At 45.2% G+C, this 19,454-nt stretch overlaps 1 protein-coding gene across 1 annotated transcript in view; it reads left to right on the top strand.

The window, feature by feature from the left end:
• CAP1 (cyclase associated protein 1) overlaps window positions 1–19,454 on the top strand; it is a 57,935-nt gene that overhangs the window by 26,076 nt on the left and 12,405 nt on the right. Inside the window, exon 7 of the mRNA XM_087388229.1 lies at window positions 17,502–17,558. Within this exon, the coding sequence (XP_087244355.1) occupies window positions 17,502–17,558 (57 nt within the window). The remainder of the gene's footprint in view (window positions 1–17,501; window positions 17,559–19,454) is intronic.

The following is a 19,454-nucleotide window of genomic DNA, read 5'->3' as shown; positions in this document are numbered from 1 at the left end:
GCTGAGGAAGACAAAAGTGCCACATCATCTGCAAATAGCAATATCCGGATCAGCGTGCCAGCTAGAGAGCATCCATCCCCCCCAGTGTCTGCATAATTGTCTTAAGCTCGTTAATGTAAAGGCCAAATAGGGTGGATGATAAAGGATACCCTTGTTTGATCCCAATAGTGCTCATGATCTCCTCTGTCCACCCCGACCCTGCCCGGACTCTACCTAAGACTCTCTTCTAAAGCGCCATGACGATCTAGATGATCTCCTGGTCACACCCCAAATCTAATAGGCGTCGGAGGAGGCGGGCTCTTAGAACCGTGTCAAAGGCTTTGCGAAAATCCACAAAGCAACAACATACCCTCTGCTTCCGTGCCCTTGCCTCCTTGATGATACACGTGAGTGTGAGAATGTGATCCATGATCCCATGATCGCGTCGGAATCCAGTTTGTCCAACGGCTCTAAGTCCCCTGTACTCTGCGAATCGATTGACCTTAGAATCAAGTACTGATGCATACATCTTGGACATGACATGTCCGATCATTTCTCCGGGCTCATGTGATCCCGTGCCTTGTGGATGGGTGAGATAGTGTTGACAGTCCAGGTGTGTGGAAACCCCCAACAAACAACTTCATTAAAGAGCTTTGCTAAGATTGGGGCTAGGAGAGTAATCCCATATGCAATGAATTCAGTACATAGGCCCTTATGATCTTTCGCTCGGCCATTATGAAGTTTCATCAAAGCATCCTTCACACCCCCCCAGTGAAAAATGTGCAGGATGTGGGGCGAGGTATGTGTGAGATCAGGAGCTGGCTGATTTGGGATATCATAGAGTGTGCGTGCATAATTATGCCAAACTCGAGTGTCAGTGAGTGGTGAAGGGGACTGCCATCTAGAAATCTCCGCCAAAAGTGCTTAGAGTTGTTACCAAACAAAATATTGAGTAGTTCTTCCTCGTTTTGGCGGACGAAATCCAGCTTCTTCCTACGTTCCAATCGACGATACTCACGTAGGCTCTTTGGTTCGTTTGGGAGGTGGTTTTTGGTTTCGAATCTAAGTCGACGGCGTAAAGCCTTGCACTCATTATCGTACCAACTATTACAAGGGACGGTCCCAGGTGGTGGTGGATGAGTGGAGCGAGTAGTGTGGGGGAAAGCGTGAAGGGAAGCCTCGTGCAGTGAGTGGGTGACCAGAGCAGCACGGTCCTCTAGTAAGGGTATAAAATCAATATATGTGAAGTATGTAAAGGCGAGCTGAATATATAGGCGAGAGGCTGCAGTCGAAATGTATGTCATGATAAGTGGTGTGAGTAATCTGTGGTGTGGGAGGTACCGTGAGATGGGATGTAGAAAGAAAGAAAGAAAGAAAGAAAGTTTATTAACGTCTTTGGAAGACCAATGGATCTATGAGACTGTAAAAATCTTGATACAACAAGCTGTGGTACCGTGAGATGGGATGTAGAAAGAAAGAAAGAAAGAAAGGTTATTAACGTCTTTGGAAGACCGATGGATCTATGAGACTGTAAAAATCTTGATACAACAAGCTGTGGTAGTGGAGCTACTAAACGAGTGTCCATACCAATGCAAAATGCAAAAATGCGGAATGGCAGTACTAAGTCCTAAGTACAACATAGTCATGTCAATGATTGACTATATTTCAGTCTCAGCATCGTCATCAATATCATCATCATCATTATCATTGGCAGCAACAAGATATCAGGATGGATGAGGCAGTGGAGGCATGAAGTCGGCAATAGAGTGCTATCGGCCACTTAGAGGTGCGGTCCTAGCACGTCTCCTGGTCAGCTCTGCGTCTGACCAGGGCTACTGTGACCCCCGTCGGTTGGGCTTCGACTCTAAAGAAGGAGGGGATGTCCCCAAGTGTGATCTGTGTGTCGACCCTCTGTCTGAGCTGTCGGGTCACAGGCTCTGGGTCACGGTCATGTCGAGGCCTCGTCTCGTGGGGGTCCATGTGATCTAGCTGAAAGAACTCCGTGATAGAGCTTTGAGAGGGATCAGCCGAGAAAGAAGTCTGCTTTTGTCTCCGTGCTTGAAGTATCCTCTCACGGTGTCCAAGTGCCTCATGAATGAAACTTGCCAAACACCGCTGGTCGGGGTAGGAGAGGAAACAGGCCAAAATCCCATAACTATCCTTGAAGAGGCAGTGGAAATGCCCTTGGATCTCATAGTACACAGGACACCTGTAGATGAAATGCTCCTCTGTCTCAACCTCCTGCATGTCACACAGTGTGCATATGCACCTCTCCCTGGGTAGTCGCTCTGCTCTGTCGCTCGCTCTGTCGCTCTTGATGCGAAGTTTATGTGAAGAGACCCGGAACTGCCCAAGAGAGATCCTCAACGAGGGGGGTAGGTGAATCTGCGTGTATCTTGGTGGGTCAATGAAACCCTTCGTTGTGATATGTAAGAAGTGATCTTTGTAGAAGCTAAGCTTCACTGGGAGTTCACTCGGTCCCAACCAGGTCCGAAATGTGTGTAGCTGTAGTAGTCCTCACGGATAACCTGGTTGACCTCGTGTGATAAGAGGGAAGAAAACGGAGCATCCATGCTGTACTGGAAGGGAGGTAGTCTATCCATGTGGTGCCCCAATCGCTCAAACCATCTCTCTGTACGTGCATACCAACACCTCTGGTTTCCTCCTGCTGCAAGTGCCATAGAAGAGGATAGAGCTATCCATGGTAGCCTGCTACATCCCGAGGTATAATCCCCATATTCCCTAACTTGGTATAGATATGTGATGACTTGAAATGCAGCATCTAGTTGTAAAGGGGGTGACCCAAACTCAGCCTGAATGATCTGGTGAGGAACGGATGACTTACCACGAATCATCCGTGATAACATGAGAACCTGTAGCCGCTCCACATGGGCCCACTCTGTATCCGACAAGTCTGGCTCCCAACAAGGGTTGCCGTACATCCCCGCTGGGCGAGCCAAGGAGTAAAAAAGCAACCCCTTGGTGTGTGGATCTTGAAAGTGCAAGCGGAAGCACTACCTCTCTAGTTTGGCTAATGAAGCATATCCTCTACTCAAGCGTGCCTGCATCGCGGGTCTCATAGTGAAGCTGGGTCCGGAGAAGATAACCCCAAGATAAGTGTATGATGAAACTATCTCAATAGATGACCCCGCAAATGTGAACTGCTCCTGATGCATGATGGCTCGGGATGTATTGAAGATCATGATCTTGGTTTTACCCAGGTTGACCTTCAAATCATGAGACTCACAAAAGGATTGTAGTGCGTCTAGGTGTCTCTGAAGCCCCTCTGCTGAGGAAGACAAGAGAGCCACGTCATCTGCATAGAGTAGAATTTGGATCAACGTGCCCGCAAGAGAGCAACCTACACCCTCTTGTGTCTGCATCACTGTCTCAAGCTCGTCTAGAGACCAAACAAGGTAGGCGAAAAAGGACACCCTTGTTTGACCCCGATGGTGCTCATGATCTCGTCTGCCCACCCGGATCTTGCCCAAACTCTGCCAGAAACTCTCTCGTAAAGTGCCATGACAGCCCAAATGATCTCCTTGCCATAGCCCAAGTCCTGTAGGCGCCGTATGAGGCGGGTTCTTAGAACCGTGTCAAATGCCTTGCGGAAATCCACAAAGCAACAATAAACCCTCGGCTTCCGTGACCTCGCCTCCTCGATGGTACATCTGAGTGTGAGGATGTGGTCCATGGTTCCATGATCATGCCGGAATCTGGCCTGCCCTATTGCTCTAAGTCCTCGACAACAAGTCTGCTAACCTCGGAGTCAAGTACTGATGCATAAATCTTGGACATGACATGTCTAATAATAATGGTCCTGTAGTTCTCGGGCTCATGGGATCCCTTGCCTTGTGGATGGGTGAGATAGTATTAATGGTCCAAGTGTGTGGAAATCCCAAACAGACAGCTTTATTAAAAAGCTTTGCTAAGATCGGGGCTAGGAGGTTAATCCCATATGCAATGAACTCAGTGCATAGCCCCTCATGATCCTTCGCTCAGCCATTATGAAGTTTCATTACGGCATCCTTTACCCCTCCTCTAGTGAAGAGGGTGTAGGATGTGGGACGAGGCATGTGTGAGAGGTTAGGGACAGGCTGATTTGGGATGTCGTAAAGTGTGCGTGCATAATCAAACCAGATCTGAGTGTCAGTGAGTGGTGGAGGGGACCGTCCTTCTAGATTATCTCCGCCAGAAGTCCTTAGAGTTGTTACTAAACAAAATATTCAGTAGCTCCTCCTCGTTTCGATGAACAAGGTCTAGTTTCTTCCTTTGTACCAGTGTACGGTATTCACGTAGCGTATCTGGTGCGCTCGGAAGACTGTTTTTGGTTTCGAATCTGAGTTGACGACCTAAAGCCTTACACTCATCATCGTACCAACTATTACAGGGTACGGTTCGTACGGTTCCGGGGGGTGGTGGGTGGGTGGAGCGGGTGGTGTGGGGAAAAGCGTGAATGGCAGCCTCGTGTAGTGAGCGGGTGACAAGGGCAGCACTATCCTCTAAAAGGGGTATGAAGTCAATATAAGCGAGAAGTATGTACAGATGGCCAGAGTAAGAAGGTGAGTGATCCCGATCAAAGCGTATATCGTGGTAGGTGGAATAAGCACTGAGTGGGGTGGAAGGTGCTGTGTGAAGGGAGGTGGAGATGCTAAAGAAAAGGTATGTATGATCAGCCCCTGGGGGGAGAGGTGCTACCGTGAAGTGAGTAATGCGAGATGTGAAGACATGGGATCCCATGATGTAATCAACAACACTGGAGCCCCCCCCATGTGGAAAGCATGTGAAACCACCTGAAGCAGGCCATCTGTCAAGACCATTATAGATAATGAGATCATGTATCCAGCTGAGGTCTAATAGGGCCTGCCCATAAGATGAGAATGAACCTCGCCTGTCAGCCGAAACCTGTAGAGGTATGTGTGATCAGCCCCAAGACGACAGTGATATAAGAGGTGAAGCCAGGGGATCCCATGATGTAGTAAACAACGCTAGAGCCCCCTCCATGTGGGAAGCAGGTAAAACCACCTGAGGAGGGTCATCTATTAAGACCATTATAAATAATAAGATCATGCATCTTGCCTAGATCTAACAGGGCCTGTCCGTAAGATGTGATCGGAGCTCTCGTCTATTAGCTGAAACTCGCATCATACCTGCATCCTCAAGATCAATGTCTGGCAGTAAAATGGAATCGTCTCTGAAGTCGAGAAGTGGTACTTGACGAGCCTCTGTCGTTGTGTTGAAGTCCCCAACCATGAGGACTTTCCCGCGGCTCGAGAGGTCGACAATGTCCTGGTATAGAGCTGCGTATGGTGATGTCTCCGTCTCCTCTCATACATCTCTAGCAAAGTGTGAGGTCTCGGGAGAGAAATAGCATATTGCAACGAACAAATCCCGGCTGTGTGTGTGTTGGATCCGGATCCAGAAAGAAAGAAAGAAAGAAAGTTTATTCAAGTCTTCGGAAGACCGATGGGTCTATGAGACTGTGAGAATCCTGATACAACGAGCATCCATACCAATGCAAAATGCAAAATGCAAAATGCAAAAAATGCAAAAATGCAGAATGGCAGTACTAAGTCCTAAGTACAACATAGTCATGTGGATGGTCGACTATATATCAATCTCAGCATCATCATCAATATCATCATCATCCCCAGCAGTAGCAAGATATCAGGATGGATGAGGCAGTGGAGGCATGAAGTCGGCAATAGAGTGCTGTCGGCCACTCAGAGGTGCGGTCCTGGCACGTCTCCTGATCGTGGCTTTGTGTCTAACCAGGGCTACTGTGACCCCCATCGGTCGGGCTCCGACTCTAAACAAGGAGGGGATGTCTCCAAGTGTGATCTGTGTGTCGACCCTCTGTCTGAGTTGTCGGGTCACGGTGATGTCGAGGCCTCGGGAGACGGAGAGAGGGAGGACATTGGTGTCGACGCCTCTGTTGTGAGAGAAGAGGAGGAAGTCAATGTTGAACCTACTGTCAGGGGTATGTCTGTAGATGAAGAAGTAGCTGGAGTGGGTGTGATTGTAGATGTGGCTATGGCTGTGGCTGGAGCTGAAGCTGAAGCTGAAGCTGAGGTAGAGGTAGATCCAGTCTTATAAATTGGTTCACTATCCACTCCGATTCCACTCCGGTCGAAGTGCTTATTCACATCCTCGAGCTTTAATTGTATCTGCTGGTTTTTGTCTTCTTTCTTGATTTTGCCTTTGTCTTTCTCCCCTTTTCCCATTTCGAAAACTGACTCCGGTTATCCTGTTGTAATGAGCAGCTGAGAATCACTGAAAATGCTGATGGAGAAGCTTGGGAGGAAGGTCATCAAAGAGGCTTCGAAATAGCGCCCGAATGAGCCCAAATGACATTCACCATGCGTGTAATGCACAACAGTGCAAGTAATCTTCAACAACCAAGAATTGCTCACACATGAGAGAGAAATAGAGTAGATGGGGTGTTTCTTGGTGTTTATCCCTTGTAAAAGATATTTAATGGGTACCATGATCTTGGCTAGGTTCTTGATGTGCTTTCAGGACAATTGGCATATTCCCATGAACATGTCCTAGTGCTCTCAGCGGCAAGCCTACAAAGACACCTAGAGGCCCTAGAGGCGTTTTGTCGGGGTAGGGGCTCTCTCTTGACAGTTAACCTTGACAAGACGAAGGTTATGATCTTCAACACCTCATGGGCAGTACTTTATCGACACAACTTCTCTCACTGAGGAGAGCAGGTTGAGATCGTGCAGTCATACACCTATCTAGGGGCAGTCTTCGCAAGGCTAGTTTTCACGATGACTCATGCAGCTAGAGCACAACTCACACAAGGGCAGGGAGCTCTTGCTCGATTCAAGTGACACTGCTTTTAGACACACTTTAAGGACCCTCCAGCGAAGGGATGGCTATTTGATACACATGTGAGGCTGATAACCATGTATGTAACACCCTTCTAGAGAAGTGACCGATCGGCGATCAAATTGTTAGAAAATGAAATCCCTATAGAGGGTATCCCGCAACGGAAGACTGATAGATGGGCCCAAGAATTACACGTGGAAGTGTTTCACTATCACTCTATATCTACAATCCTAGCTAAGTGCAAACAGGCATTTCACAAAATGGGCAAAAGTTGAAAAGATGGCCCAACTCTAAAGAGTAGCCTTGTTGAGGACTCATTTTTTAAGAACCCACCCCTTTATACAAAACAGTGACTTCCTTTCTCAAAGACATTAGCCCTCACCAAAGTCATTGTTGGTCGAGATCATATCCTCTACCCTTAGTTGATTGGTAGATTTGTCCTCCAGACAACATGTAGAGGTTCTGACACTGGCTGCTGACAGGGATCCCCCCTTGGCTATTATGTAGACAGTTATGCTAGGCTATGTGTATCCTTCCGTAGAGGCATCGTGATTTATTTTCAAGTTTTTTCATTCTTGTCTTAGGCATTGGCCTTGGGTGTGGATGGCCTCTTTAGTGGCTCCATCCCTTTCCTTTTATTGTATTTGGTTTTCTTTAGTCTCATAGACCCTTGATCGGAAGCTGAAATAGATGTTCTTTCCTTCTGGGAAAGTTCTGCTTCAAATTTGATTCAGTTTCAGTCTTGAAAGGATAAAAAAGCTGAAACAAATTGACTTGAGGTTTTTGATTCCATGACTTGTTCTCTCAGGCACGTTGCCCTCATGAGTACCCAAATCCTACAAGAGATATTGGATCCATAAACTGGATTGTTTTTTTCTTCTTGGTTGGCATAATTTTCTGAGGGGCAAGAGATGGCTTTCTTGTCCCTTGGCATCATGGCTCTTGGTATTCACTATTACTTGGAGCAAGAATAGCCTTGACTCTCAAAATTTTACGCAATCACAAACAAAGGCAAACCTAGGCTGACCCAAGGCTATTACTCCAACGGCAATCAAATATATCGTTGGAAGAAAGAAAGCTCTGATATATGTGAACAGTGAGAGTTGTGCTATGACCAAAGCATGTTTCCAATGATTTATGTAATTTGCACCAGAATTTTAAATTGCCATGAACTAAACTATAATAATAATAATCAACGACCATGACCTTAAAATCACATACAGCTCATCAACATAAAACAGAAATCAGAGCACAAAATCAACTACACTGAAGAGGGTGTGAATGAGGATCACCCCTTGTCACAGCTAAGCCCCTAGCATATTTCTGTATTCCAATAATGCTTGGTTTTGATTACAATGATAATCTCGGAAATTTGGATACAACCAATAAACCTTAGGAGAGTCCTCAATGATTACAATCATCTCTTTTATAAAATAGGAGGAATTCAATAAGTATGCGACAATAGAGTATGCCAAAATATCCTTGGCAAAGCCAATGATGTGAAATATCCTTTGGTAGTAGTATGTAGATATCAAAATCAAAAGGCTGAAATATGGAAGTTCAGGAGTCCATGATCCATCTCCCTCATAGGCGTTGTCACAATCATCTTGCACATCAGTACTATCAGTATCTCAAATCCAACACCAAGCTCTATTAGAATATCATCATAGAACCTCCAATCAACAGCGAAATATAGGTAGAATGCTCAACTATATGAAAATATCTTACGCAGGTGCAGAAGCCCCAACAACTAAATGTCGAAACAACAAAAATCTAAATTTGTACGATTCGATATATTCTAGTCTTACAAAGGTATATATATAGCAAGAATGCACAACACCAAGGCAGCTCCAAGTTGTCAAATCGTCAAGCAGAAGATACCAGAAAGTGGAAAATCTTCAAAACAAATCTAGAAACCAGCCTAGATGAAGTCACAGTGTAGATAGAGCCTTTTTCCTTTTGCTCAAATCAAAATTATCATTAGTTCTCAAGGGTAGCAAGCACCAGCTCGAGAGATGCCCGGATGCATCAAACACTGAGAATCCCCTCCTAAGAGCGCTGGCATGCATATGGGCAAACAGAACAGGTAAAGGTGTTAGAGCCACCTAGATGAAGTCACAGTGTAGATAGAGCCTTTTTCCTTTTTCTCAAATCAAAATTATCATTAGTTCTCAAGGGTAGCAAGCACCAGCTCGAGAGATGCCCGGATGCATCAAACACTGAGAATCCCCTCCTAAAGGAGAGCGCTGGCATGCAGAGATATCTAGATCAGGTAGAAACTGACTTTTTGCATATGGGCAAACAGAACAGGTAAAGGTGTTAGAGAACACAACACAGGGTATGCACAGCGGAAGCTAACCCATAGCGGCCAGGAACTACACAGTGGTATATTCAAATCCAAAACTTCTTTCCTTAATGTGTACTGTGTATAGATTTGCAGACAGTAATTAGACAAGGCTCAACAGAGAGATGTACAACCAGCAAAATATATTTCCATTTAATGTTGACACAATACAAAATCTATGTCCAGTGTCTCACCCTCTATCAGCAGAGTGCTGACTAGACGTGGATCCGTGTACATACACAAGGTTGCTCTCCTACCTCCTTGGCACTTCCAAACACTAGGCCTGCAGTGCTCTCCTAGAGCTTGAGTGGGCCTTTTTTGTGTGCCCCACAATCACGCCTCCCTGCTGGTCCAATGGACAGCCGATTTCAAGGCAGTGTTTGCTGTGGTTCCTTGACCTCCTTTGCTTCTCTGAAGATGACACACAAGTCACCTCCAAAGTTGTCTTCATTTTCTGCTTCTACACACCATAATCCAGCTCTATCGCTCCGTGTTCCTTCATGTGCTCCAGGAACCTGCCACAATCCAGAGTTCCCTTGTTGCTGCAAGTTTCCTCTCTCGAGAACATCCACCTGGGGGCTAGTCTGTTCCCTGAAGCAGCCTCAAATACCCAAGATCTGAGCCAAGGGGGCTTTTATATAGGAGGCTCAGACTGGCCGACTCTCACAGACGAGTCAGCCGACCTGGTTGGCCAGCGAACCAGCCACCCAATCTGCCCTACCATCTGACCTGGATGGGCTCTATATAATGCCTCTGGCTCTGCGCCTTGCAGCCCTTTCTCCAGTCCTTCCTGGCCATGTGGATGCCCTCAGAAGCCTGCCTCTGTCTGACTGGTTCCAGCCCTCTTCCAGGCTGTATGCATGGTCCAAAGGTGATCCAGAGCTGCTGCCTTCCGTTCGTCATATTGCCCTACCTGTACCAGTGTCTGTTGCAGCCTCCAGTGACTGATCCGACCTGCAGCAGAGTCCCAAAGATGATGCCTGTCTGCTATGTCGCAGCCCAGACCTCCCACGCCCCTGTTCCGTACTGTTCTTCCCATCATTTGTGCTACCAACAGCTCCGTACTGATGCTCCACAGTCCCACACAGATCCCGTACACTTTAAGCAGCCAGGTAGACCTTGTCTGGGTGCTGCTCACATGGCAGACTATGTGCTGCCCATGTGGCAGCTGTATATCCTTTGTTTTCTGAAGGGGAAGGAAAGGTGGAGAAGAACAACGGGGAGAGGGAGAGAGAGAGGAGTGACACTCAAGATGCAGGTGTGAAGTGATGAGCCACACCACAAACTCTTAAGTTTTATTAGGATTAGGTTTTTACCCTATGACTGTCTTAAGACAGTCATAGGTGTCATATCTTTAATAAAGGGGTGGCAATGTGCCTTTACCCCAACAACCTCCCACCTAAAGGCCAATGTGCCTAAAGGGGAGAAAAGAATAAAAATTACAGCAATATACAGTTACTGTATACAAGACCATAAAATAAGAATGGTCTCATCCTAATCCCATGATGTGGCGGCAATGTGCAAACCGCTCTGTAGGCAAGCTCTTAGTGAGCAAATCTGCAGGATTATCATCAGTATGCACTTTCACAAGCTCAAGTCGCTTGTCTTCCAGTACCTCCCTGATGAAATGATATTTCACATCTATGTGCTTGGTCTTTTGATGAAAGACCGGATTCTTTGCCAACATGATAGCACTCTGACTATCACAATGCAAAACTGGCATATCTCCTGTAATGCCCAAATCTCCCACCAGCCGAGTAAGCCATATTGCTTCCTTGCAAGCTTCAGTGGCTGCAACATATTCAGCTTCAGTAGTTGACAGTGCAACGCATTTCTGCAACCGAGACACCCATGATATAGCACCTCCTGCAAATGTGAAAATATAACCGGTAGTAGACTTCCGATTATCTGCATTCCCTGCATAGTCTGAATCTGTAAAACCATGCACCAATGCATCTTGCCTACCATAGCATATGCACAAGTCTTTGGTACCTTTGAGATACCTCAAGACACCTTTCACTGCTTCCCAGTGCCGCTTGCCTGGATTTGCCATATACCTGCTGATGACTCCCACCGCAAAAGCAATATCCGGACGAGTGGCAACCATGGCATACATCAAAGAACCAACTGCAGATGCATACGGAACTTTGGCCATTTCAGCCTTATCATCATCTGATCTGGGGCTGTCCTTACTGCTGAGTTTTAAATGTGGAGGCAACGGGGTACTAATAGACTTCCCCCCCTCCATTTTAAACCTCTGCAGTACTTTGTCAATGTACTCCTTCTGTGACAGAAACAAAAGTCCCTGGACCTGTCACGAGTAATCCGCATGCCAAGAATATGGTTTGCATCACCCAAGTCTTTCATGTCAAAAGACTTATGCAGTTGTTTTTTCAAAGCACTAATCTCATGCTGAGATTTACTGGCAATTAGCATGTCATCCACATATAGAATGAGTAGCATCAAACTGCCATCCTTTGCCCGTTTGGTGTACAAGCAATGATCGGTCTCACACCTATGATACCCTTGGGACTGCATGAAGGCATCAAACTTCTTGTACCATTCTCTTGGCGCCTGCTTGAGTCCATACAAGCTCCTCTTGAGCTTACACACAAGCTGCTCTTTCCCTTTAACAGCATATCCCTCTGGCTGACTCATATAGATCTCATCATGGAGATCTCCGTGAAGAAAAGCAGTCTTCACATCCATCTGACATAAATCCATGTCCTCATGAGCAACAAGAGCTAACACTGCTCTCAAAGTAGTCATCTTGACTACAGGGGAAAAAATCTCATCAAAGTCAATGCCCTTCTCCTGCTTAAATCCCTTGGCAACCTATCTGGCCTTATACCTTGGTAAAGCATTTGAATCCACTTTGACTTTGTAAACCCACTTGCATGGCAAAACCTTTCTGCCTGCAGGTAGCTGCACCAAGTCCCATGTATCATTTTGAAGTAGGGAGTCCATTTCTGACTGCATGGCTTTCTCCCACTTCCTTTTCTCTGTTCTTCCCATAGCTTCCTTGAAGCTGGAAGGCTCACCACAATCTGTCAGCATGATAAAATCAGCCACATTATTGGCTCCTGGAACAAACCTGGCAGGAGGCCGTTGTATACGGGTGCTTCTCCTAACAAAATGTTCCGGATTAGGCTGCTGTCCAGCCTGTTCGTCATGCATGACGGGTGGCTGTACCACCATATCTGGCTGTTCTACAGCCCCATCTGTTGGCATATCCAGTGGTGCATCATTGGCAAAATTATCTGGCTGATTTTCAGCCTGTATACCCTCTTGAACAGGGTTATCTGCAGCAGCCTGCTGCTGCATATAAATGGGCATTCTTTGCTGTCCAACATCATCATAAATAACCCTCCTGTATTCCACAGGTTGCACGGGTTCCTTGTGTACACTATCCTCTTTAAAGATGACATCATTGCTGCATATAATCTTCCGTTTAACGGGATCCCATAACCTGTACCCCATTTCACCTTCGTCACCATAACCCATGAAGATGCATCTGAAAGACTTTGGCTCCAGTTTGGTGCGCAGTTCTTTGCGTATATAAGCAAAGCACTCGCAGCCAAACACACGTAAGTGCTTATATGAAGGTGGCTTGCCAGACCACACCTCCTCTGGCACTTTCAACTCCAAAGCCTTGTTTGGCGACCTGTTAATAATGTGAACTGCTGTTTGCACGGCTTCTGCCCAAAAGCCATGGGGTAATGCAGCATAAGACAACATACATCAAACCTTCTCCTGAATAGTTTGATTCATCCGCTCACTTACACCATTTTGAGATGCATTATGAGGGGCTGTGAGTTCCTGTTTAATGCCCTTAGCTTCACAAAGCTGTACAAAAGCATGTGACACATACTCACCCCCATTATCGGATCTGAGGCATTTCAGCCTGCGACCTGTCCGATTCTCAACCTGAGCGACAAACTTCTTGAAAGCATCTAAGGCATCGCTCTTATGCTTCAACAAATAGACCCACACTTTGCGTGTGGCATCATCAATAAAAGTAATGAAATACTTTGCACCCCCTAGTGATAGCTGTGGCATCTCACACAAATCAGTGTGCACTAGATCAAGCGGTGCTCTATTTTGGGGAGTTCTCCTCTTATGAGGAGTCATAGAATGCTTGCCAAATATGCAATGATCACAAGTAGGCAAATCTGAAAATGAAAGAGACGGCAGATAACCCAAACGTGACAGTTCTTGCATTCCTTTAACAGACATGTGTCCCAACCGGCTATGCCACAATGAAACCTTTGGCAGCTCGGTTATGGCAACAACATGATTACCCACACTGGAAACATAAAGAGGGTACAAGGTATCACTCTTATAACCCTCAGCCACTACAACCTGGCCATCAGTAATCACCCATTTGGAATCCCCAAATGTGGTGTGGTAACCACTGTCATCCAACAAGCCAGTGGTAATCAGATTTTTCTTGATTTGCGGCACATGGCGGACACCATCAAGCATAAATATGCGTCCATCAGGGAATACTATCTGTATACTGCCAATCCCTGCAATCTGACATGCATAGTTGTTCCCAAGATGAACAACTCCATGAGTACCTGTGTAGGAAGTAAACCACTCCCTATGAGGAGTAACATGAAAAGCAGCACCTGAATCCAAGAGCCAGGTGTTCATGTCATGGCCATCAATAACCAAAGTATGTGCAATTACAGCAGAAGAGCATAAAACATCATGTCTGTCACTGTCACTATCCTCTGCTGCAACATTCACTGCATCCAAGTCATCTGCCTTGGCCTTGCCTTTGCCTTTGCTTCCACTGCCTGCATCCTTTGTTTCAGTCTTCTTGGCTTTCTGATCCCGTATGAACTTGAAGCACTTAGACTTCACATGTCTCTTCTTGCCACAATAAAAGCATTCAATATCCTTTTTGCCACGGGACTGACTGCGGGATTTGGACTTACTAGCAGATCTCCCCTTCTGCTGAGTCCTGCCTCTATCCTGTACCTGCAAAGCATTTGAAGACTTGCTGCCCATATTATTTTTCCTGCTCATCTCCTCCATAAGGAGAGAGCTCTCCACATCAGCATACATAAGAATGACATTTGAATTTGACAGGGTGGTCTTGAAAGTGTCCCAACTCTCAGGGAGGGTACACAACAAGAAGGTAGCCTTGAACTCCTCATCAAGATTCAAACCCTGTGCAATCAGCTGTGTAAAGATGGCATTGAACTCACTCAAGTGTGAGGTCATAGTTGTACCTTCCTTCATGCGAAGATCAACCAGCTTCTTCAACCAATAAACCTTACTGGCTGAACTCTTTTGGGCATACAACTCTGCTAGCCTCTGCCATAGGCCATAAGAGGTCTTTTCAGCCTGAACATTGAACACAAGAGTATCAGAAATAGTAAGCATGATAGCTGCCCTTGCGGACAAATCAAGCTCTTCCCATTCATCATCTGCCATGTCAGATGGCTTGACACCCTTCACCCTTATGGGCTTAGAAATCTTCTTTAGCATAAGTACATTCAAACACTGTTCTGCCCATAATGCATAATTGTGTGCTCCTTCCAATTTCTTTATGTTCAGGATTGAAGAATCACTTCCCCCTGATGCCATATCAGATAAGGAAAGTTCCTGACTCCCTGTAAGTCAAAAAATGACTGAATAAAGTTCTGATTTCTCAGAAAAAACCTGCTCTATCAAGAGCCAGAAGCACTCACAATAGTGCTGTTTTTACTGTCAAAAGGATCTGCAGCAAAACAGTAAATTTCCCTCCAGTCACTGTACCTTCTGACACACTGTACCGTGCTCAAATAGGCATAAAACAGTAACTTCAGAATGCTGCAGCTGTTCCACAAGCGCTTTAACAGTGCATCATCAGCTGACAAAGCACAAAACACTGCTGTAAACACTGCTGTCTTGATCACTTCTCCCACCTCAGATGAGGTATTGCACTGATTTAATATGCATAAACCACTTGGCATACACTGTTTTGTTCACTGAAAAAAAAAGCTCCAGACACTTCAGCCTGTCACAAACCTGCAACAGAAAATGGGATAAATCCCAAGCAATCACCCTTCTGCCAAGGGGATAAAAGGCATCTGAAGATCTCTGACAGTAACCCAAGTGCTCTCAAGCAAAATCTGGGAAAAAGCCCCTTGATTTGACACCTGTACCAAGTGAAAAACAACCTCAACAATGAGGGATAAGGCATACAATGTGCAAATCTCTCTGACAAAATCAACTACCAGTGTAATGCATATACTGCCCTGTGTAGAAGTGACATACATAGATCCCAACGTACAAACACTCAATGAGGAACCTTTTGAGCATTGTCAACGATGGACAGTTAGGGACCGAGTAAACTCGATGCGCCCTGGCCAAGCGTGGCTCAACTGAGGTTCTCTGAGTGTTGCACAAGAAATGTGACCTGCAAGAAAATGTCACCTCCACACTGCGGAAATCGAGACAAATGTGTGCACTTTGGCACCACACTACCTCAAGGCATACAAAGCATCAACTGCCGGGCAAAAGCCCTATGATCTGCTCACCCGTAAACTGAGATTCAAACCCAGTAAAAGCATATATCCTCTGTCAAATGCATAAATTCCGATATCTGTGCACAAGTCCTCCTCCAAACAGGAGGGAAATAAAAGAAAAGTACTTGCTGTACTTCACGCAATACAATGCACCTCGGGAAAATTCCAAATCTCCTCGCTGTACCTGCTGTACTTTTCTCGAAATTTGAGATTTTCTTCTTCTTCCTCCTCGAATGCTTCCTAGGCTTGCGTGCCTAGATGCACGTTCAGTTGCACTCGTGCTGCACACAACTCGTATTCCAGTTGTACCAGTTGTACTAGTGCTGTACTAGCTGTACCTGTTGTACTTTCAGCTCGTGTACTTGTGCAGGGTACGAAAAAAAAATTTAAGTTCCTGACGCTGCTCCCAATCGAAAAAGCACCTCCCTGTCGCAGTTCGTACGGCGGTCCGTACGGTACGGTCGACAGTACGGTGTCCGTACAGCTGTACGGACGGCCGTACGTGCGTACACGACTGTACGGCGCGAATCGGCTCGATGCCCAGCTGCTGCCCGCGCGCTGCTTGCGTCCACGCGTGCGCTGCTTGCGCCCACGTGTTGCCTGCACTGCCCTGCGCTGCTGCCTGCGTTGCCTCTCGTCGCCCCGCGTTGCTGTCCCGCGCTGCAGCCCTAGCTGCTTGCGCTATGCCAAGGGCACAAGTCCCGAGGGGGGTAGAGGATATGGTAGGCAGGGGTAGAGAGGGAAGAGAGACTGGCTCTGATACCAGTTGAAGGGGAAGGAAAGGTGGAGAAGAACAACGGGGAGAGGGAGAGAGAGAGGAGTGACACTCAAGATGCGGGTGTGAAGTGATGAGCCACGCCACAAACTCTTAAGTTTTATTAGGATTAGGTTTTTACCCTATGACTGTCTTAAGACAGTCATAGGTGTCATATCTTTAATAAAGGGGTGGCAATGTGCCTTTACCCCAACATTTTCTTTGTTTGCTTGCTGCCTACATGGCAGGCCATGTGCAGCCTTGCTCTCTCAGTTAGATTTGCCATTCTGGCTGGCTCAAACACTGCCCACATGTCGGTTACCCTAACCTTGTTCCGCTCTCTCTTGTACTACTCATTTGGGGGCTCACAGATGGAGAGGTGACCATCTATGCTCCAACAAAAGGATGCTCTGGAAGGGGTTGGAGTGGATCGATGTTGAGTTGACGGGTGCAGGTATTAAACCAAATTTGCAAAAGAGGATTTGGCTTGTAGGCAGATGACACTTGGAGCAAGCAGGGGGTGTAGATAGGAGTGATTTTGTAGGTAACAAAAAAGTGCAAGATCATGCTCTATAGCAAATCACAATTGATGATAGAGCAACATATTGCAATAGGAGGGCACCATCCATGGTGCAAGAGAAGATAGGTGGCTGATTTTGCAAGAACCTGCATGAATTCTCATACAAGACATGTAAGACAAAGAAACAAGCAAACAAATTTGAATCAGTGAGAGCTGAAAAAGCTGGAGAATTTCAAGGTCTCTTTGCAGCAAGGTCTCTTCTCAGCATGCATACATGCATTGTCACCAAGAAGAGAGATGTGCGGGCTTGTGATGACAATCAAATCTCTAAAGATAGAGAGGAGTTTTGTTTCTGAAAGTATGGGCATATGCTCTTTTAATAAAATCTTTGTGCATAGAAGTTTCTAGTGAAATAGGTGTACTTTAGTCATTGATTTAGACACTTATGGCTAGCCAATATTTGATGTTTGATTTTAGATGAAGAATAGTTGACTTCATCATTAACAACTTTGCAATTGCATGTCTTCTGCCTTTTTTGAGATATAGGATGTGGTGGCAGCTTTTGAGATTGTCAACTGCACAAGTGTAGAGGTTCAATGTCAGGTACACTTTCAGAGAGCTACTCCTTGATTCTTGTAGTTTAGTTGGTTAAATGGTCAGTTTATAGTAAAGAAGGTGTATTGAAGCCCTGTCTAGTATTTGATGTTAGGATTTTGGAATTCCATGTCAATGCTGAAATTGGATAAAATCTAAGTGGAACACTATCATGTTGGTTGAATGACAACTTAGTAAAATGCACGACATGCAATTCTTTTTCAAGCTTGAATTGCCACAAAAGTATGGTTTATGGTTCATGATCAGCTTAATCTCTCTTGTTGTTTTTCATGTAATTGAATTTGGCAAATTGATCTTTGTTGTATATATGCTGAGACTAAGAAATGATACCTAAGAGATGATATGACTTTTTGTTTTGACAATGAGTCCATTTCTTATCATAAATTTCTTTGAAACTCTTCGTTAAGTACGCGGTGAGGAATTGCTCCTAAATGCTTAAAGCTCTATCTTCGTTCAAAGGCATTCTCAAAAAGTAGTTTGCATGTTTCATGTATTTTCAAAAGACATGGCATTATAATACAACATTTGTAAAGTCACATAGAAGATTCATGATTTGCATCCATTATTGGGTCCATGATTTGATTTCGTTAATTGGATGTTGGCAATTGATCACTAATCATTAATTAGATGTTGATAATTGGTTGATAATAGGTCACTAATCAAGAATTGCCATTAGTAATTTATAACAAGACCCTCTAGATTGCTATGACTTTATGCTCAGATAGTGCAATCAAGACAGCCATTTGAGTCACTTTAATGTTATAGGGTCCTAGTGTAGGTCATTAGCTATGGGCCATAATTTGATATCACTAGTACCACGTGTTTGTCACGATAAGCACATTTGAGTAGGTTCAATCTAGTAGATACACAAAGATCCAGCTCTGAGTTCAACTATGGGCTACCAAGGATCGCATATGGAGGCCTAGCTCACTAGAGCATTCATTCAAAAGGGAAGTTGAAGATCTACTGCAGCAAAGACCTTTGGTGTACACATCCTGTTTGTTGTGTTTTTAGAGGATGAGTTTTGCCGTATTAGCGGACATGCAAATTTCACCTTGTGAAGTTTTCGTCCATGTTGAGGCCTGTTGGTTTTGCAATAATTCTTTCTACCTTAAGTGATGCGTTGCCCTATCAGCTAGATTTAGATGCTCGTCTAGGAGAAACTAAAATGAAATCGTTTAGTCTTCACAAGCAGTTGTAGCTTGAATGAAGAGATTTTGGACTATCTTTTGATTAGCCTTCTCCTTTAGTGCTAGCCTTCGTTATGGCTGAGTCTGCCCTTCACCTGGCAGAAACTTAGTGACTTTGTATAAATGGATGCTCAAGTATGTGTGGGTGTGTGGATTTGTATGTGTGAGAGCATATGTTTATACTATGGTCTACACCCCCTGTTGGGCGCTGACGACGTCAGTGGGGATGTCATAGTAGCTAGTCCTTGCTATGCGTGATGGAGTTAATGGTTTTCAACCTTATGAGTGACTATCATGAGATTGAAACTGCACTATGTTGTGTTTTTAGAGGATGAGTTTGGGCATGTTTCCGGACTCATCTAGGTATATACACATCCTCATTGTATTGCGGCTAGAGCTGACTTGCAGTAGCTTGGTTTCCCTAGAGTCTTCTCTTGAGTTCTTCCCTTTTCATGCAATATAGTTCTATTCCTCATCATTTTTTAGTATTAAGAATGTTCTCGAGAGGTTTAAGAGATTGCTGAGTTATTCATTAGGTTGTGTGATTGGTATTAAAGCAAGGTATCGAAGGGGAACTCTTTGAGCCATCTTGCCCTACACTTTCTTACTAGAACAGCCCATGCATGTCCATTATCCAACTAAGATTCTCCTTGCAAGAAATGCTTTGAGCCGAACTTTCCATTTTTTTCTTTTG

The sequence above is a fragment of the Dipteris shenzhenensis genome, chromosome 17 (genome assembly GCF_047967505.1).
Source record: "Dipteris shenzhenensis isolate YYH24624 ecotype China chromosome 17, Dip_SZ_1.0, whole genome shotgun sequence".
Lineage (NCBI taxonomy): Eukaryota > Viridiplantae > Streptophyta > Polypodiopsida > Gleicheniales > Dipteridaceae > Dipteris > Dipteris shenzhenensis.
Note: the sequence above shows the minus strand (reverse complement) of the source record. Positions and strands in the feature narration are given on the sequence as shown.